Consider the following 22,317-nt stretch of genomic DNA (forward strand, 5'->3'; position numbering starts at 1 on the left):
TGTTCCTGGGAGCATATGCCATACACCAAAACCTGGTTGTTTCTTTGTGAGCGTGAGAAGGAAGGAAAATCAAATCAAATAAGTGTAGGTTTTGTAACATCCATTTTGACATATGATGAACCTGAGACATAGACCAGAGCCAAAATCTGCTGATGAAGAACCCAGTGAATCACACACATTCACTAAGGCTGCAATCTTATCCACACTTTCCTGGAAGCAAGCACCACTGAATACATTGGGACTTACTTCTGAGTAGACACACATAGGCTTGTACTCTAAGAGGCATAGGGCTCTGGATCGCAGCTCTTTTAGGTAAAACAATTGAAGATACTTCTTTAAAACCCAAAGAAAACCACAAAGAGGTGACCATTATCGAAGCTGCAAGAACAATCTTCTTACCAGGTTCTTGGGACCAGGGCAAGGGGACTAGGGAGGAAGTTGTTGAGAGCTTGAATGTCTGAATTTTTTCATAGTCATCACAGGTAGAACTCTTTTAGCGGTTGTCTGTTTTTGACAGTAGAACATGTAGTAGTAGTAATAGTAGTAACTTTATTGTCATTGTGCTACAGCACAACGAAATTTATGCACCTTAGAGATACAAGCATAAATATATACTACAATTCCAACAATCACACTCTACACACTCACCCACACATTCTATACAACATGCATGATAATATAAAAACAGTATAACAGACCATAATGCCCAGGAGCATGGTAACAACTTTATCGCCTTATTCAACGTAATTATGGCTGCGGGATAGAAACTGTTCAGGAGTCATGTGGTGCTGCTCTAATAGTTCTGTATCGTCTACCCGAAGGTAACAGTTCAAATAACTTATGAACCAGATGGAAGGGGTCTCTCAGAATACTATGTGACTTCTGCAGACAGCGAGATGTATAGATGTCCTCCAAAGCTGTTAGATGAAGGTTGATGATGTGCTGGGAGTGTTGTGGCAGGTGATCATTGAAGCCATTTATTATATTTCCTTAGAACTTTTTTTAAATGGGGGAAAAATACCAATAAGGTATAAGTTCGCAACCCACACACATGTCAATATTTTCAAGTTGCCCTGAGCATTATAGGAATTGAAAGCATAATCATTTAAAGAGAAACTCACAATGGCTATGCACAACCAGCTATGTTCAATACCCAATTTGTAGGACAAATTGGTACAACTATATTTTAAATGTTATTTTTATTTTTAAATTCAAAGTGTAGCATACAGCTCTACACACGCTTTGGGCATAGACAGATGTTCCATTATCCTACAAGGAAGTCTGGATCTTGGACAAAATCTTAGTCTTGCTTCTTGTTAAGGTTATGTTTGTATGGGATGGTTGGTGTATGATCCCTGCTTTGTCCCAATGTGAGCAGGTTGCAAGAAAAACAGCAAAATACAGCAGAGTACTTTCAGCAGATGTATTTGAGCAAGGGATATCACAAGTAGAGTAGTCAGTAAACAGTCCAAGAGTCAACACGAAGAGCAGTCAGTCCAAGTATAACAAATCCAAATCAGTTTCCAACAATACACAGTCAAAGGTTCAGTCCATAAGTCAGTAGTAACATATACATACAGTATCCAGCCTCCTCAGTCACTGGCAGCAGTTCCTCAGTTATCTCCATCAACTCCCCTACTGCTGCACTGGAAGCTCCAGCAGACTAACCTTATGTAGTCAGCTTAGCCAATCAGTGCTGGCTTGGTCACACTCAGGGTGTGTCAGTCCCAGGTGCCTGCTGATTCTGCTGACTCAGCAATCTACACCTGCTCCCTGAACCAACTTGTAAGCTGTGGTTCTGCTTCCCTCAGAACACAAAGCTAACACTTCTTAGTTGGCAACCTTTAGTCTGGAAATACTATGGTATCACGCTCTGAAAGGTAGTTCTGGAACAGCGTCTAGTGTAGCTGAAAAGGCCGATTCGGGAGTGACAATCCCTTCCACACTGGGTGCAAGTGCAGTCTGTCTCTGGTCTGTCTCCCTGGCTATGGGCCTTCCTTCTTTGCATCGTCAGCAAAGAGGAAGTCACGCAGACATTTCAGCTGGACTTTGGACTTTGCTCTCAGCCTGGAGAGGTTGAAGAGCTTTCCATCTGATCTGGTCCGGAGATAGATGCCTTCTGTTGCAGTTCCAAAGGCATGCTTCAGCAGGACAGCAAAGAAAATCCCAAACAAGGTTGATGCAAGATTATAATGTATACAGAACCTTTAGGTACAGGGCTATACATTGCCTATTTAATGATTAACTGATAGATAAATTCCATCTTTAATATCTTCTTTACTAGACAGTTTGGGAATATGGAATGTTTCTTATTGTATTAGCATCCCCAAAAGGCTATGCAATGAACAAGGTGGAAGCCTGCTAGTACTTGGAACAACCTAATTTAAAAGATCCGTTCATGTTGATTTCAGCTGTATCAAATGCTAAAAATTTGTAATTGTGAGAAGGGAAGCAACCATAGCATCACAATGGAAACCAAACTCTCTGTGACATCTGGGGACACACACACACACACACACCTAAAACTGGACGACAGAGCACCTTGAGTTTTCACCCAGTGCAGCAGTTCAGGAAGGAACTAGTGTGACCTGCATGGTGGCATTTAGCAGGAATCTCCTGAGATTCCAAGAATCAAGTCTGAAACTCTATGCTCCAGAGGGGGGCAAATTCCGATCTGAGATTAAAGGTTTGGCTGATTTAATGAATTTAGTAAGATTTGTAGTCTTATTGAAGAGGGCTTTCCCCTCATGAGAATGTTACATGTTAAAAAGCAAAACGGTAAATTAAAGCGATATCATTACCCATCACCTGTTGCCTGCAATAGTTAAAATCACAGTGCAGAACACTGTTACAACAGACAAACAGCTTCAGTTATAATAATACCATCTGGCGGCCAATTAGTCCCTAATACAATTTTATTCTTCATGGAATTTTGTAAGTAAAACGTAAAACAGTCAAAATAGTTAATTGGCCTACTGGGGGAAAAAGCTGCATGGCTGATCTCTTTAAGTCTGGGAAAAAATGGCTTTTGTGAAAGAACAGTGAAAATTTTCATAGGCTTAAAAAGAAAAACCCAAAGTGAGTTTAAATATTTATCTTGTACATAAAATGCAAAAAACTAGCACAAATGTTATGCAGAAAATTCTAGCGTAATAACTGCTCAAAAAGTTTTTGGCATGTCTAATTCTCTGGATAGTTGATTTTTATTCAATTTAGTAAATGTACAACACATTAAAAAAGAAAAAAATAGAAAATACAATTTGATTGTGGTTCAATTCTGATGTTAGCTTGCTTGATATAATCAAGGGGGAAACACCAACTGCAGCGAATTGTGTAACTCAATTATCCTGTGTTACAGCAGGAGCAACCCTTGGGTACAATTTTTATGTGCCCAATGACAAACTAACCACACACAAACACACACACACACTGAACAGAAGCAATTTGAATACTATGTTGATCAAGGTCCCTTTTAATGCCATCCAAGTCAAGTCAAACATCTGAAAATCCTATTTATTTCAATGGGAGGTATGTTTAATTCTTCCATTTCATTAGGAGGGATGTTTAACTCTTCCAGTGAAACCGATGGGACATTACACTTTCCTTGGGCTAAACTGCGCCATTTATTACTAAACTTGGGCCAAGACCCAATTCTTGTGATGTAGCCACATGGGAAAAAATCAAAGGTAGAGAATGGTCTGAAGGGTACATGGTGTTTAGATTGCTAAATCTAAGCAGGTTCCATCTTGATCAGTGCCTGGATGGGAGGCTGTTTAGGGTCCAAAGTTGTGCTTTCTGCAGAAGGATAGGATGAAAGTTCAGCCAAATCTCAGAGCCATCACTTCTAAGTGAGTTTTGCTGACTAAAGTGACTAAACCTAAAATGTACAAAACTACTGACTGTACATGTGCACATGAGTTTCCTGGATTGGGCAAAAACTGAGGGATCTATAAATGAGCAGCAACTGGACCATTGGTCGTGACTCCCCATTAGGGTAATATCCTATACATTGTATAGTGCAGTGAGCTTTTTGCAAGGATTCCACAGCTCCCCAAGGAGCCAAGGCTCACAGTCTGGGAACCACTGATCTACATGGTTCATTTTATGATACAAGTACGAACCTCAAGTTCTAGTTAGTGAATGAAAAATTTTCATAAAAAGCCTAGCCAGGATGTGATGCAATGACCACAAAATATCCTTTATGCACTAATCTCTTGTGTTATTTATTTCTTCTTAAAGGATTTCTGGAAACCTTTATATAAGTAATGGACAAATTCAATCTCTCTGATATGGCCATTATCTGCCATTGATAATTCTGATCCGTATAAAGAGTAACTGTTAAAAGAGACTAATTCACGTATCAAGTACTTAAGGGCTGCACAATGTTAAAGACCTTGCATATCTTTACACATTATCCCTTGACAGGAGATAGTAATTGAGATGTTAAAAGAGTAGATAGATCTTCCCTTGTCAAAGAGGAGAGAAAATAAATGCTGTTAAACTAGCCATATTGTCCAGGAAAATTTATTACAATCTTGTTCAGGTTACTGGTAAGGTACTAGATTGTTTATTTTGACCAATTCTCAATTTACAATCCAAATGTTCCTTACTATGATGTTCCTCCCAATCTTAAAGTTCCCTTGATTTAAGCAAAATTTTATTTTGCCATCAGTCCAAGACAATATCATGAATTTACTTCTTGGAAATATAATTCAGCAATATTTTTTGGTGAAGATGTGAACTGTGACTGTGAACTTCCTGTGCTCTCAGGAGAGTTGCCCTCACATGTGCTCATGGAAGAAGCTCTTGCATGAACACAATTCTCTTTCTGCAGAGGCTTCCTGGGGATGAGTGTCACCAGGTACGGGGCTTACCTGCAGGACCTTGGCGTTTCAGATGTTCAGGGGTGACATCATGATGTAATCATTGGTCCCCTGACCTTCTGGGCTATTGCATTCTGTTTAATGTGAAAAGTCAGCCTCTGAACCACCTCCATTAGCCAATCTTTGGTTCACTCTGGCCCAGTCACTCATATTCTCACCAGCGAGCAGTGAAAACATGATCATTGACAAGAGCACAAGGCAGCTGGGCCCAGAGCGAGCCAAAGATCACAGAACAGAGTCATGGGAGGTGTGGGGTCATCCTCTCTCAAGCACTGGTTAGGAGGCAGCTGGAGGTCTTCTTGGGGTAAGGAGATACTTGTGTCGAGCCCCAGCTTGCTCTATGGGGCTTCTCGGATTTGCACCAACTATTTAGCTGGTACGCATCTGAGAAAGCCATCTAGGAGGGCTGGGAAGGGGGTTAGGATATGGAGATCCTGCCCTTCCTGGTCCAATCTGTCCCGTTTGCCCTCCTTTGCCCAGAAACGCCCACTCCCCACCCCCTTGCGCTGTCAAGCGCGAGCCTACTTGGATGCCGCACCAGTGGGCTAGTGCAGGCCTTTGAACTGGTGCTGCCAACTTGCAAGTAATTGCAAACATACTTTACATATGTTTGCTATGCTCTGAGCTGGGACGGCTGCACTCGCTCAGTCAGTGGTGCTGACTCAGCTCAGGAGGTGCTGGGGGGGGAACAAATGAAGCAGGGGAAGGCTGATGGCAGCCAGAAAAGTTGCCTTAGCCAGCACTACTGCACTTCCTGATGTGGAGTCCAGGTCTACCCACCCAGAAGACCTGGCCTTCTGGTTGGGTGAACCAGAAAATTTCCAGCCCCCCTCATCTGGTGTCACATCCATGATGCCACCTAGTGCGATCTGCACCCCTAGTAAAGCCGCTGCTCTAAAGAAGAATCTTCAGTTTATGTACCATAAGAGACCTGCATGTCTAAGATGCAGTTGTTTCAAAATGGGCTCTCCCCTCCTGTATGTTCTTCGTTTCTCTGTTCCCTTTTGTCACCAGCCTCATCGCCTCCTTCATCTGCTACCGGAAACAAGATATAAGAACTCCTTGGACTTAACTATTTCTCCTCTCAGCCCCTACTTCTCATTGCCCCTTCATTCCATTGTACTTTCTTTCCCTTTCCACAAGCCGTAGCACTGTATCTTTTCCCAAAGCTTGCTTACCCCCATGGCTAATGCATCTCCCATCCAGCCTAGGTTCCCCTGTGTATTCCTCATGGCAGCTGGATGGAACCACTTCAAGTAAAGTACCACCACGAAGCGGAGTGACTGAAATGCCTGGCAAGCAGATGGCCTTAGGAAAATGATTAATTTAGAAAAGCAATTGCCCTTGTGAGCGTCTTTATGCAGTATATTATCGACCTAACAGGGAGGAAGACCATTTTTAAGTTGTATGGCAAATTTGCTGTGTGGACTTTTCTAATTCCAGTTAATGCTGTCCTCAGGAATTTGAACAATTAACACATCTGTGAAAAGGATTTTTTTTTTTTTAAAAAAAATTAATACTAAAGAACAATTTGTTGCCATTTTATATAAATGGTCTCATTTTGTCATCCACATTTCCTTTTCTTGTGTTCCACGTTTCAATGAATTCTCATCTCCCACTGCTACAGGCTATTAAGCAGTAGAAGGAAAGCTCAGTTTAAGTGGAAAGGTAATGAAATAGGTAGAATCACACAAAAGGAAGTTAAATGGTTTGAGGCGCTGCTACAGGGGTATCTGCCACCTCTATCTATGCAAGTTTTACATCCAAGGGGCTTTGAGAAATGCATCCCAAACACCTTTATTGATTGAAGACTTCCTGAGTTTTAGTCAACTGCCAGTATCATTGGAAGAGGCTGAAGTCATCAAATCCATGATCCCCGAAGCAAGCAAACAGTGTGAAGTCCGCCAGAGTGTCAAATTCCAGTTTGTAGCTATGAGATGGAGCTGGAGGGTTGACCCCGGACATATACTTAAGATCAGATTAAAAAGGGGGGGAGGTGAGGAAGTTAGCTGCCTGGGGCCTTATGAAAAATTAATAAAGCAGCTGCAATTAATATCAAATATGCAGAATATTTAGCCTTTAGGTGGGGATACCATGCAAATCTATGATGCCTACACTGTTTCTCAGAGACACAAAGATTTTTCAGTTTATTTCCAGCAAATCTCTTGCACAAAACTGATGAAAATTGGAACATGCATCTCTACATCGACCTTCATTCAACTGTTCTTCAACTGTTTAAACAAAGACGTCACTTTTTTTTGTGCAGAACAGTAACTTGCAGCTCAATCCTATGAGTGCCACCTCAAGGTACCATCTCACTGATTAAGGTCAAACAGTGGGAGGGGAAGAGCAGGATGGTAAGGGGATGAAATGGGGGGGAGGATTGCTGCTTTCTCAGGTCCTGCTTATTCTCTTTCTTCTTTCCGAAGTGCTTCTGCCAACCCTAGCTGCGTCTAGCACCGAGCAGTCAACAGTTATCTTCTGCCTGACCTACCTTTCGATGACACTACAACAGCGCAGTTGGTCCTTAATAGTGACTCACCGTCACACATGCCGCCTGTCTGTAGCTACCAAAACACATGGTTGTGTGGGTCTGAGGAACTTATACTCCCATACATTAACCAACGCTGCCACCACAAAATCCTTCAAAGCATTACAATACCAACTATGGTATTTTCTTTACTTTACATCAATATTACCAAGAGTACAACTGGCGTTTACTCATTTCTAGCTATGGAACAGCTTTTTTTTTTTCTTCTTCCATTCTTGAGTCTCCATGAAACCCCTTCCTACACAGATGTGGGAATAGCATCCTACCGATGTAGTCCCATATCACTAGACACTGTGTGTGAATGTAGAAACCACAGTGACTGCCCATATGGTTGGCAAGGACTGCCCACGTGGTTGGCACAACTCCTACTTTGCTTGCTGTGTGGAGGGGAAAAAAAACTCAATGCAATTTGCCTCACTTGTGTTACTGTATCATTGATAACAGACTTCCGCACAGCCTCAGCTAACTTTGAACTGCCTATGTGCATGGTTCTCTAGCACTGAAACATGCTATTTGCTTTATTGACTGCTTGGCTGGGTGTCTCGGTAGACAAAAAAAATACACAAAGAACTCAAAAACCACATTCTTGCTAAGTTAGGGGAACTATCATAGACATTATTGCCTGCCTTGTGCTTTGCACTCATCAAGAGAGAGTTTCATCTGCTACTTAGGTTCTTCAAAACACAGCTAACAAATATGGGATTAAGAGCTGCACCATCTCTTTTATGTAATACCAGATCTCCAAGGTAAAACTTGAAGAAGATCAAAAGTACTTTTCTCTGGAACCTTTTTCATAGCTATCTGAAACCATCTATGGGGTTTAAAAGTTGCAGTGCAAGTGGCAAAAAACATTTTTTTTCCTACTGCATATATATTTTTTTACCCTTATAATGGCTGTATTTTAAAAGATATGTGAAGAAGAAAAAGAAAACATTAAATGGGTGGTAGGTGGTAGAACAAAATTGCTGTACTTATATGAATGGTAAGCACAGTTTTCATAAATCCTCTCCTTTTGAGTCAGAGTGTGCCTTTGAAAAGGAGCTTCAGTAAAATAAATCCCCCTTCCACCCACATAAAAACATTGTGGAGAAGCTTTAGTGGCACTTGGTTTGCGGAACTGGAAAACAGGGAGTGAAGTTCGATAAAAGTTCTGACTTGAAGCACACATCACAAACGCACAACTTCATTATTGCCGAAAACAAGGTATACGCCAAAGCACAAAATCCTAAGATTCCGATGTATCCTCAGCTAATGCCAGGGAATCTTTTCTGCACTATTGGAGACCTGTCTTTACGTGCAAGGATGACATCTGCCTTGGGAGAAAGCGTGGGTTGTGAGCACCTGCACACTTCACATAGTGGGGGCACTTTTTCAAAGGACTTCAGCAGGGAGGCTCTGCCTCACTTGCCTCCTCACCCACTGCATGTTCCTGGTGCAAAGTCTTGCTGCTTACATGGGAAGCGAAGTCAGGTGACCACTTTATGTTGCAATTTCTACATTTTTGGGAGCATGAGTGAAAATGGTGAGCACCTGACTTGGCAGATTAAATTGAAAGTGTTTTGCTGTTAAGTTTACATCATCACATTATGTTGGAAGTGCATAGGATCTCTTTCACTGAGTAGTCAGAATATTGAAACTGTTATAGGAATAGAAGCATATGAATGGATTTTTCTATGCAGTTGGGGATGTGTCTTGATTTTTTAAAACAAAATCAGCTGCACTAGCCAATATCTGACAAAGGGCTCAATCCTAACCAGCAGTTATGCTGGTATAGGTGGCCCTGGAGGGTCGCAAACATGTCGTAAAGCGCGTTTGTGCCTCCTTAGGCGGAAGAACTGTCGGCGCATTTAAATGCGCTGACGTGTGGACGGAGGCAGAGGCCTCTGCCGCGGCTCCCGTGCCGCTGCTTGTGTTGGCGCGAGTGCGCCAAAATAAGCAGCAAAGGCAGGTGTGGGGGGGCATGAGGTGGGGGAGAAGGCGAGCCCAGGGTGGGCGCGAGGGGAGCCGGGGTGGGGCTGAGACCCGGTGGTTATGCCGGATTCCAACCCCCCATCCCTGGGGCGAGTGGAGTGGCTTCAAGCCGCTCTGCTCTCCTCGAACTTGCGCCACCTCCGGAGGTGGCGCAGGTCTGAGGAGACCCATAGGGGCGCACAGCCCTTACCCACAGGTAAGGGGAAGAGCTTCCCCTTACCTGTGGCTGAGCCGCTGCTCACTGCAATCCCGCATTAGGGGGTTAGGATTGCGCCCTAAGAGTGCGGATAATGAAATCCACAGTTTTGGCACCATTAAACTCTCCGAAGGCGACTGTAGCTGCATCAGAGTGGGAAAGTCGGATTGGTTTCGGCCCAGAGTCTCTTGGAACGCCACACTATTCTTTCCACCAATTCCACCTCTACAGCTTCCCAAAGAGCTTGGATCTGGTCAATGCCATGCTTGCCAGCCTTGACTGGGAACCTGCACCAACCTCCTAAGTGTGCAGTCATAACATACTGTATTGGAATCTCAGTAGATCTGGCAAGGAGGTAGGGTGTGGTGTCAGCAGTGGCCCCTTTAAGGGTAAGGCCTGGGCTTTCAGCAGAGCGTGCTGCACAGCTGCAGCCACTTGAAGGCAATAGGGCCCTCAGGGATATAAGGAGCACCTGAGGCAGGAAGGGTTGGTGGGTTGTAGAAGGATTGTAGGTTGGAGTGGAGACTGACTTGGCTTATTGACTTTGGACTTGGATACTCCGACTGACTTACCTGAAATCTGACCTCGGACTGTGACTTGGCTTATTGACTTTGGACTTTGACTTGGATACTCTGCCTTGTGAAATGACCTTCTGGCTAACTGACTAACAGACTGCTGGAGACACTGGAGTTTGGTGTGTGGCTGCTGTGCCCAAGACCTGCTGAGGACCAAGGGTCTGCTGTAGTGGCGGGGGGCTGCTGGCAGGAGAGAGGACCTCTGCAGGTTCAACAGGCGAGCTACCCTGGAGATGGGGTCCAGCAGGACTGCAAGGCGGAACTAGGGCCATTCTTGGGTAAAAAAGGGGTGCTAATTAGCTAAAAGGGGGCATAATTCTCCAGGCAGAGCTTGGACTGGGAATCTGGCAGAACACATACCGTAACACTGTATTGAGTTACACCATTAGGTCTCCTTAGAATGTAAAATTGATGTGAGGAATAGTGTTCAGACATAACAATAGTGTAACTTTGAATAACAGGGTAATAAAGTGAACAGCCGTACTTGTTAACTACCTTTTCCTATATCATTTCCTGAATGGATGCAGTACTGGCAAGGTTTCTTAGTCGGTTCTATGGTGCAAGGACCACCATAGTGTCATTACAAAATACCACAATGAAGCAAGCCACTGTTTCCTAACTGCTTACAAATATCACAATCTTACTCCTTTCCTCAGTTATCAATTTTTGCCAGTTTTTTTAAATTTATATTTTTGGAACAGCAGCAAAGATCTGTTGCTTCAGCTATTACATTTTGCACATTTTTTTTTTCCTTAACAGGAAACAGAAGGAATTCAAATAAAATATCTACCTCTGTACATTTGGCACCCATATCCCTAATTTTTCTATTCAGCCTAAATTCAATTGCTGGGGAGGGGGGCAATCTTAGGATGTACTTTAAGAGTTAAGCACTTTAAGGGCCCAAGCCTATCCAACTTTCCAGCGCTAAATGTAGCTGCAATGCAGCCCCTTCCCTTACCTTGAGAAACCCTCTGTGACTATCTCCCCGTGGTAGGATGCAGCACACACCCCACTAGTATTGCTGCATCCGCACTGGAAAGTTGGATAGGATTGGGCCCTAAGTTTCATGGATGTCAATGGGACCACAGAAGTATTTTGAAATTGGCAAGAAGGCCCCACAGTTTTAATGTCAATTTTTAGCACTGATAGTTTTTTATTCGTCACTTCCGCAAGGTTTAATCACAATAATACATTTGCCCATTTCGGCATCAGCTGCAGAAATGATCCTGTGTGTCATTAGTCAAATATAAAAATTGCCTGCTATATTTTATCTGTGTTAATTATATCTAACTTGTAGGATGCTCACCAAATGGTGAGAATTTTAAAATCTGCAGCTTGGCCTGCTTGGTATCTTCAGTTCAAGATTTTCAAGCATACATACAGGGGAGAAAGCAGAGGAAGATTTGTGTAGTGATGACTGACCTCACAATGGTACCAAATTCTGCGTTGAAAGAACCTTTTCCTTAATGTAGTGGTTCTCAAACGTTTTATCACTGGGACCCACTTTTCAGAATGACAATCTGTTGACCCACCAAAAGTGGTGTCATTAATTTGGAAGTGATGTCATGGCTGGAAGTGACATCATCAAGCAGGAAAATTTTTAACAATTGCAATCCTATCCAAACCCACGCAGGAGTAAACACCACTAACTATCATTGTTAACAACATTGCCCCTTCTCAGGGGAGGAAGGAGAGGGGCCGCATGCATGTCGCAGTGAGGCTCCCTGCAAAACTTAATGCTTTGCACCCCCTCTAGCTATGCCACTGGTTAGGTCATATTCAGAGTATGTGAAATCATATGGAAACCAAACCAACTTATTAAGTAGCATCAACTTTGATTAATAATTGGCTGCACTTGCTTTATGGCGCTTTTGCGATAGCCTGTGTTGACAGAAAGCACATTCTGCTGGTGCTGAAGAATAGGATTGGACCATAAAGTGCAAAGGCATGGAACACCTCTGTTTTGCTCCCACTGCCTGGAATGGCTCCGAAGGGAGGGGGAGGGGCTGCTTGCATGCTGCGGTGAGGCTCCCTGCAGAACTTAGTGCTTTGCAACCCCTCTAGCTACACCACTGGAGAAAGGCCGACTGCTTTTTAACATTGTATTTTTTTCTCTACTGGAGATTTTCCAAAGCATGATTTGCCTTGGAATCAGTTGGAAACAGTAAAAGATTTGAAACTGCAGTCTTCCTTTCAGTGGGTAGTATTAGCCTGCTATGGCTGTGGGTTAGCAACCTTCAGTCTCGAAAGACTATGGTATTGTGCTCTGAAAGGTGGTTCTGGAACAGCGTCTAGTAGGGCTGAAAAGGCCAATTCGGGAGTGACAATCCCTTCCACACCAGGAGCAAGTGCAGTCTGTCCCTGGTCTGTCTCCCTGGCTATGGGCCTTCCTTCTTTGCCTCTTTGCCTCAGACTGTTGGCCAAGTGTCTCTTCAAACTGGGAAAGGCCATGCTGCACAGCCTGCTTCCAAGCAGGCCGCACAGAGGCCAGGGTTTCCCACTTGTTGAGGTCCACTCCTAAGGCCTTCAGATCCCTCTTGCAGATGTCCTTGTATCGCAGCTGTGGTCTACCTGTAGGGCGCTTTCCTTGCACGAGTTCTCCATAGAGGAGATCCTTTGGGATCTGGCCATCATCCATTCTCACGACATGACCGAGCCAATGCAGGCATCTCTGTTTCAGCAGTGCGTACATGCTAGGGATTCCAGCTTGTTCCAGGACTGTGTTGTTTGGAAGTCTGTCCTGCCAGGTGATGCCGAGGATGCGTCGGAGGCAGCGCATGTGGAAAGCGTTCAGTTTCCTCTCCTGTTGTGAGCAAAGAGTCCATGACTTGCTGCAGTACAGAAGTGTACTCAGGACGCAAGCTCTGTAGACCTGGATCTTGGTATGTTCTTGTTGGACCAGACTCTCTTTGTGAGTCTGGAAAACATGGTAGCTGCTTTACCATGCATTTGTTTAGCTCGGTATCGAGAGAAAGAGTGTCGGATTTCATTGAGCCAAGGTACACAAAGTCATGGACAACCTCCAGGTATCAAAGACTGTAACAGAAAGAGCAAGCAACTGTCAGGGCACCTGGAAAACAGGCAAATGACACAGACAGGTTTAGCCTCTGGTTGAAATCTACATGACCGAGCCAACGCAGGCGTCTCTGTTTCAGCAGTGCATACATGCTAGGGATTCCAGCACGTTCCAGGACTGTGTTGTTTGGAACTTTGTCCTGCCAGGTGATGCCGAGAATGCGTCGGAGGCAGCGCATGTGGAAGCCTTTTAATATCTGTTTCCATTTATTTAATCTTATTTAGTTGTTTCTTATTTTAATTTTTTTTTACCATACTCTTCTGAAGATTTTCACAGTGTTGCAGGTCTACAAATCAAAATTTAGCTAACCATTTCATCACATTGCTTTGCATCTCCTCCTATTCTTTTGATTTTTTTTTTAAATTAGGATTATGTAACACGAGACATTTCTTGCAATCCCTGTTCAATATTCAGAGGTAATTTTGCATAGTTTGTGCAAAGAAGGCTTGCAAAGTCCTCATCGTGAGAGTGTGCACATGCTGGGGAATAACCTAGTTGCCTGGATGGCATAGGCAAATCATCCTGACTTATTTATATTAATGTGCAATGCAAATGAGAATAAGGAAAGAAATGGTCAGAATTTATGCTAAAGCCTTCTAAAGGCGTAACAACATCCTACTAAGTATATATGTCAGCTTAATCTAATCCCCCCCGCTTCCGACACATCCTGTGGTCTCAGCACGGAGCCTATAATACTCTCATATGTTATGAGGGATTGCCTTGGAGAAGCTCACCATCAGGGCCGCACTTGCTTCAATAAAACTTTACATTTCATCTTAGGCTGACAGAAAGCTATCTTTCTCACATTTGCATCACAAACCTTTAGCTTCTTCTGACATCAATAACACTGGATATAATACTTCCCGGTAATCTGTTACAACACATGGAGAGCACATATTCTCAGTTCTCATCTTATGCTGTCAGTTGCAACGGGCTGCTCTAATTTGCTCCGACTTGGCTAAATGAATATCGACATTCCCGTGACAAAAGGGGGGGAAAAATGCATGCTTTTAATTAGCAGCTAATTTGAGATTTGCAGAAGAGTTATCTTGCCCCTCCCACCTCAATAACTTCAAGTTCTACTTCAGTAAAGCATCTTTCCATCCTCCTTGAGTGTGCATGTTGATGAGAAAATGAACTGCAGATGCCCACATCTGCAGGGGTGGATAAGAATCTAAATACAAGAACGCATCAAAAATAAAGTTGTATTTCCAACTTCTAGCAGAAAAACCTAACTGTGATCTAATTAACAGCTTTGTCAGTACGAACTGGATGTAACTTGCATGTTGGAAAAGAGGAGCTATGTTACTCATTAATATAGAAACTCTCAACTTTTTTCTATTAAACTATTTTCTTGTTCCAAGTCAGAGAAAGTGTTTTGTGTGATTTCACATATTTTTTGTTACAATTTTTTTTAAAAAAGGTTTTCTTATTCCATGTTTTTGTTCTGTGGAACCAAAATGGCAGCTAGAATTGTGCTCAATTTTTGGGGGGTTACTCAAAATAATCAAAGTGTGCTTTTGTTCCATTTTCTGACAAACACATAGATAGATATAGGAAGCTATCTGGAATCATTATAGGCCGGATAAACTAAAGGGAGATGGGGTTGAAAACATAGTAAGCTTCCTTCAGCTGGATAAAGTCTAATATGTATACTGTATTTAAAGAAACAGATAGAACCTGCAGGAAATGTAGATCAGATCAGTATACTGAAAAAACCAGCTATATGCTGCACTGACATGCAGTGGTGTAGCTAGAGGGGGTGCAAAGCACAATCCACATTGCGTCAGCCCACATTGCAAGTCACCATGTGGCAAAGAGGTTGAGTGAAGGGGTCTCTAAAGTAGCAGTAAATCTAGGCAAGTCTTGAAAGATACTCAAATGGAAAAAAGGAGTACCTAATTTAGGACCCAGTGAAATAAACATCTACTATTTTTATTTTAGTTTAAAATCTAATTAGCATAATACATATAAAGCAGAAAAAGTATCTGAAGACTTAGTGTTAAATTAACATAAAAGCAATTTACACTCGCTGAATATAAATTGTTCTTTAACTAAAATAAGTTTGGGCAGTAATAATTTAAAAATCATTACAAGAAGATGTTCAACAAAATAAAGAAAAAGGGGTCTGATGTCAGAGTCTGGCCTTAGCGGTCCGACTCTCACACTACCAGAATTTATTTCTAAAGGAACACCTCCACAAATTATTTTAAGTTAATGCCCTGCTTAATGCACTCGCTTAATTTAAACAACAATGCAAAATCTATTCCTTGGACTGTTTTGCTAAATGCCAGGATCCTTTCTTGAGCAGTCCAGGCCACTGCCCATAGATTGTCCATCAATTCATGACCACATGGAAAACCCAGGCTTCCTGAAAGTACTAAAGGGCCTGGTTGAAAAGACTGGGTGACTGTCTTATCTGAGCAAGCTTATATTATTGCTTTAGTACAGTGGTTCTCAAACTTTTTAGAGGCCCTAGATGTTGCTGCCTGATTTATAAATGCCAAGGGGTGCAGCTAGAATGGTGAATGGGCAGCAGTGCTTCCCCTCCCTGGTAGCAGCTTGTTTAACTTCTAATGCAGTGGTCCCAAACTGGTGGGTTGCAACTCACCAGCTAGGGAAGTGCTTGTCTCTGGCTTTTAAGGGGCGGGATGGCAGCGACATGATCCTCAGGCGACTTTTTAAAAAAAAAAAAGTACCTAAGCCAGCACTGGCCTCTGGGAGATGTGGGGAGCCCCCCCCCCCGATGCCTCCACAGTGCCAACCAAGTCTAAGAATGACTAAAAATAGCAACCAGAACTCACTTCTGCTTTCGTGATCAAAAACCACTTCTGGTTTAGTGATCAAAAGTGGGTTCTGATCACTATTTTTAGTTACTCTAAAGCTTAGTGAGTCCTGAGGAGGTGTCCATGGGACTCCCTGCACCCCCCCCCCAGAGGCTGGCACTGGCTTAGGTAAGTAAACCTCCTCTTCTGTCCCCAGCAGTGGCATGATCTTGGGGATCAAGTGGCTGCTATCCCCGCTCCTCTGGCAAAGACGTACACGGTTCTCAACTCTGACTCACAGTTGGTTAACTATTGCCTTAGTGGTCACAGCACAAGCCAACATAAAATAAGTGTACAGGATCAGGTTGCAGTTGCATCCTTAAAATTAGTTCACAAAACAAACCTTTCTGCCTATTATATATATATATATATGTGTCTTTGTAAAAACTACTCATGGTTAGATATAAAAGAGCATATCCTATTATGAGAATTACTACATATCCCCTGAAACACTGGAGACTCAGAAGGTTGGAAAAAAAGAAAGAAAAGATAATGCAGTTTGCATGCTAGAAGCATGTTCTATCAGCTCTTAAAGCACTGTACAACAAATAACGTTCTGTCAGGCTATATGTTCATTCCTTGTTCTGTGCATTAGCCGTGCACCACACTTTTATCGCTTGCTATTTTTATATTTAAAATCTATTAAGCAATGTCAACTTGCATTTCCTCTGAACAGTGCTGCAGGTTAGGTTTAAAAAAATAGGACAGTACAATCTTTGAGGGCTAACATTTATGTCAGCTAATTAATATGGATCAGTTGAGTTTTGCAAATCTCTCCCCCCCACACCAAAAAAAGCATGTACGTGTGAGTCAGTGATGCAGACTTCATCCCCATCACAGATGACAATTGCAAAGCACCATTGATTTTCATGAGAAGAAAATGAGACCTGCAACCCGTCTGCAGCCCTGTGAGCAAAGTGGAAGAGGAAGATCCATTGTACACCAACAGATCCGTGGATATGGCTGACATATAATGAACATATTTTGCACACACAGACACACACCCCCATGGCTCTCTCTCTTTGGTCTGCTATCATGCAAGCAGTCACAGACAGACTCACATAGAAGGCAGCATGCCCTATGTCCACCTTATAAATTTGCATTACAAAAGATATGGCTATTCTACTCCATATGCTTATCCCAATTTTTTCACCCACCAAAAGTAAGAGAACACACCATTTTTTTTCCTGTCATGACACTGGCATCTCTAAGCAGGGGCGGCCGGGGCTTACTGCCCCAGGTTCCACGCTCTGGGGTGGGACAAGAGCTGACAGACACCACCAAGACAAGCTCTGGGCCATGTTTAGGAGTGTTTTTTGTCCTACAATTGCGGTCCTATTTATTAGTTAATTTCATAGAACATTTCACTCTCATTTTTCCAGTGCACTTTGGAGTTTATTTTTCTAATTCAATATTACTAAAGAACTTTGTTAGAAGTGATTCATACCCCACTGGACAACAGGATTTACTGGCTTTTCTCCCATCTACTGGAATTTTTCCAGCTTCCTTTTGCTTGCGGAAACTTCAGGATGTGGGGTACTGTACAGACTGGGTGCGTAACTAGGGCAGAACTTGAGGGGCGCCTGCCCCGGATGCTAAGCTAAATGGGGGTCCTTGACTGCCGCCAGGTTCGACCCTAGTTACAGAGGAGACACTGACACCTTCACACCCATATCCATTCCTTCTTCTGTGCAGGCTGGGAACAAGGAACAGGCTAGGAGGCTAGGAAGAAGGAACAGGGGTGCACAAAGCTGCCGTAGCAAGTATCACCTCCTCAGGGGAGAACCAGGGAGTTATGTCATTGTCATGGGCCTTGGAGGAGTGCTATTGCTATATTGGGTTGCTTTCCCCTTGCTAATATGCAAGTGCCACCACTTCAAAAGATGTATCTTTCCCAACTGAGCCAGAGTCGTGAATGCGTTTGGTGTTGTCCTTGAGGAAGATAACCTGGTCATTCTCTGCTAATCTGTCACAACATATATAAAAGAAGGCACAATATTGAGTCCTTTGTAGACGGTATTCTCTGCAGAAAATCTGCATTTAATAAACCCAAATTATAGCAAGCTCTGTTGGAAGGCTAGCTGGACCTTTCTGCTGGAAAGATGTTCATTTAATGAGACATTCATTTATGAAAGCTTGTATACTGACTTGTATACCACAGGACGCAAGACAGTCAGATTGGTCGGCTTGATATCAATACCTGGAAAGATTCTGGAGTCAACTATTAAGCAGAATGTCCATGAGCCCTTGGAAAAAAAAATGGGTTGATTTCCAGGAGCTAAAATGGGCCAGCCAGGAAGAAGTCATGTCAGACTAGACTCATCTCCTTTTTCTGATGGAGTGACTTGTAGGTCATGAACACTGCCCCAAAAAGTGAAAGTAAAAGAATAGAAGTGGAAGCTCCAGCCAGAAGGGTGACCAGATGTCATAACTGCAAAAGGGGATAAGGCACCCCAAAATGTAGGACATGACAAAATAAAAGCTAAAAACACTCTTATATTGATTTCATGTGGTTAATTTAAACACTATATTATTATTAAATTTTAAACTATACTACATATAATTTATTAATTACAAGAAGGCTACACACTGCCTGCAGGGGCCTGCTAACAGAGAAAAGGAGGACAATTAAAGTCTTTTGCAGGACACACGACTAAAAAAGAGGACAAATAGTCACCATGCCGACTGGGCTCAGGTAGCACCAGCGAGCTAAGGAGAGAGAATGCCGTGTTCTTTGCCTTTCTCCAGCTCTTTTTCTGAGGATGCTAGCTTTGAGGAAGGGGGGCTCCAGTGGCATAGCTAGAGGGGGTGCATCACATTACGTTTTGCAGTGAGCCTCACCGCGGTGTGCAAGCGGCTCCTCCCTCTCCCCTTTGGAGCCATTTCAGGCGGTGGGAGCAAAACAGGCGAGCGCAGAATGGAGCACAAGGGCAGTCAAGGCAAACGCCTCCGTTTTGCTCCCCTGGCTGGAATGGCTCCGAAGGGGAGGGGACGCTTGCAAGCCGTGGTGAGGCTCCCTGCAAAACTTATAGCTTCAAATCCCTTCTAACTATGCCACTGGGGGGCTCAATGGACAATTCTGTGGCTCCATTGCTTTAGACTCCAGTCAGTTGTACAGGTAAGCCACATAGTAAAACACAAAGAAACTAGCCATGAAACTGCTTTGGGGAAAAAGTATAGATAATAAAAATCTGCATAGTTCTAATATAGCTATTGGAAGATGTCAAGATTTGGTATTATACAGGAAGCTGGACTAGATGGGCCTATGGCCTGATCCAGTGGGGCTGTTCTTATGTTCTTAACATTTATTGGAAAACTAAACAAAATAAGTCAAAGACTTACCTGCTTGCAGTGTTGTCCCTTCGACTATATTCATCCGGTAGAAAGTCCTAAAACCCAACGGAGTTATGGCAGCATTTCCTGACACCTTCTCAACAGCTTGCTTAAACAGTTCCACCGTGTCATGCGCTACTTGGTCTAAACTGATTGTAGAAGTTGATGGTGAAGTGATGCTCAAGGAAAGGACAATAGCTGTACTCAAAGTTGGATGGGATTGCACCGCTTCACATTTAATCTGGCGGTTCTCCAATGACCTCATCAACACAAGCTGTTGTCTTTGCTGTTGCTCATTGACTATTGCTATGACATGCCATTCAATGGCTGCGGCTCTGGGAAGGAACGGCACCACAATCACAGACAGTTCTCCACACACTGCAGGTACATCACTCTGCAAGTCTTCATCCTCTGTCTAGAAGTTAAACAGAATGCTTCGAGCATTAGAAAAGCACTAGACAAAACCATTGTTTTTTATATGCAGAAAAAATGGTTGCAGATACTTAATAATTTATAATATATTTGAACTTACCAGCCACAAAGTTCTTGTAAAGAAATTGCATATATCCAAATCAGGAACCAACAAAATACATTTTTTATAATACAACAAAGCTAGTTTTCTAAAGAATGAACAAAAAATAGTGAGCGATGCAAGCAGAGTGGAGATCCTCTTTTCACAATAGTGTGCACAATATTTATGATTTCACAGAGCTCTGCATGAAGAAAATGGGGTGTACAACTATAAAAGGGCAAAACAAACAAACAAGAGTACAAATATTAATGAGAAAATCTAGTACACTATTATAATATAATATATATTATAATAATTATATAATAATTATATTATAATATTATAATATAATATAATATTATAATAGTGGGCACTACACTATAATAGTGAAATAGTGGGCATTGCACTATTGCCGTGGTCCAGTAGACCAAGCTAATACTATTATTTTTTTGTATCCATTCCAAAGAAGATCAGCATCTGAGTATTAAACAATTCAATAGGATGTACGTAAAATCCATTTTACAATCTTAAAAGAAAATGAACAGCTCTACTTCTGAAGAATACCATGAAACACAGATGTGACTTTGGGGGTAGTGGTGGCGAAATCTTCACCCTCCGACATACTGTGCACCTTCAATTCCCAACAGTACACTTATCTGACTGGTAGTCCAATCCTAACCTGCGCTGGTGCAGACAGGCTGTGTTGCCTGCGCTGCATCCAGTGCAGTTAGGAGGAGGTTAGAGGTCTCCTCAGGGTAAGGGGATATATTTCCCTTTATCTCAAGTAACACTCCAGGGTTACTGGAGCCCCGTGACACTATAGGGCTACTTGGATCTCCACCAGCTATATAGCTGGCGGAAGTCCAAGTACCTAGTTTAATGCCAACTGGCCTGGAAGAGAGGACAGGATATGGAGGAGAAGGCCTCCACCAATCCCGCCTACCTCCTAGGACCAATCTGCCAACTATTCTGCCCCCCCCCCCGTCCAGCAACGTACCCTCTTTACCTCTGAAATGCCCTCCTACCACCCTCTCCCAGCTCCTGCACTGGTCAGTGTGATACGCAGCTCCTGGCCAGGGGCTCAGATGTGGCGCTGGTAGACTGGCACAGGCTGTTCTGCTGGTGCTGCTTTATCCCAAGTTACTTTCTAATACAGCACTTTCACAACTGCTCCATTAACGCTTCATTAAGACAGGACTGTGCTGTGATTTTCATGCAGTTTACTATGCCGAAGTCCTATGTGCAGAAGCTTTTGCACAGGAGACCAATCAAAATGTGAGCCTCTCTCTGCAGTCTGAAGTGGCATAGTCTGTTTGCTCATGTCAGGACTCTACCACCTGATTCCCACCTTGCTGTGCTGCATATGTAGGCCAGGCATAAAAAAAGGCTATTCAGATTATATTGTAAACACATTGGGGTAGGGTTTGGTCTTTTTGTACACAGCTTCACAAATACATATTATAATTATAAGAAAGCATCTTAACATAGAGCCACCTGCCCGTGCTTTCAGTATAGGAAGGCCATCTGTTTCAGCTGAACCCTGCTCTGTCATCACATATACTGGTAGAAACTGCAGGTGGTTGAACATCTATTAAATTACAAGCAAAATGAGGGTACCCCAAAATTAGATAGTGCTGCTGGAAGAAAAAGAGGAAGACAAAGAAAAACTGTTATGGCTCCAAAGCATTTCTCCCTGCCCACCTAGTGCTTACAAAGCTCCAGGTAAGCGAAGGAAAGGCAAGGGGAAGTGAGCTGGGATGATATGGAGAGGGAGGTTAGACACAGAGTTCCAGACAAAAGAAGGGAGCAAGGGGTGCTTTGCTCTCCCTTTCCACAGGGGGGCGCAAACTCATCGTGCCCCCTCTTGTTTTCCACCCTCACTCGCAGTGGATGGGTGGGCAGGTGCATATGCTTTCCTGAGATGAGATAAAGGCATCTGTGGGATAAATAATAGGTTAAATATTAATATGGGATAATATGGGGCCCAAGATCCCATAATCTGTCAGAAATTTTTCAGTACAGGACACACTGAAATGAACAGAAGCTACACAAGAGAAAGAACCTATCTGAACATGCCATCTTAAGTCATATACAGCAGCCTCCCTCTTTCCTGTATCTGAAGGTTCCGTAGCCACGTTTTCAGCTATCAGTGAAAAAAAATATTTTAAAAATTACAGGAAGTACATTTTCGTCCTTCTCTCCTCCCTTGACCGCTATGCTTTCCTCTCTGCCTCTCACAGCACTTCACCCAATGGTTCCCTCCAACCTGGGGATGCTTTGGAGGCTGTCAATATGGAATCAGCTAACCAGTCCATCACTGACTCAGCCAGGACACCTCTGGGACTTAAAGCCCGTCATCTGCAAATATTGTACTGTATACGGGGTTCACAGCTATT

The 22,317-nt window shown here is 43.0% G+C and overlaps 1 protein-coding gene across 1 annotated transcript in view; it reads right to left on the bottom strand.

The window, feature by feature from the left end:
• Window positions 1-22,317, bottom strand: part of DPH6 (diphthamine biosynthesis 6) — a 275,217-nt gene that overhangs the window by 22,667 nt on the left and 230,233 nt on the right. The window contains exon 14 of the mRNA XM_066634307.1: window positions 19,420-19,825. Coding sequence (XP_066490404.1) covers window positions 19,420-19,825 — 406 coding nt within the window. The remainder of the gene's footprint in view (window positions 1-19,419; window positions 19,826-22,317) is intronic.

The sequence above is a fragment of the Tiliqua scincoides genome, chromosome 1, assembly GCF_035046505.1.
Source record: "Tiliqua scincoides isolate rTilSci1 chromosome 1, rTilSci1.hap2, whole genome shotgun sequence".
Lineage (NCBI taxonomy): Eukaryota > Metazoa > Chordata > Lepidosauria > Squamata > Scincidae > Tiliqua > Tiliqua scincoides.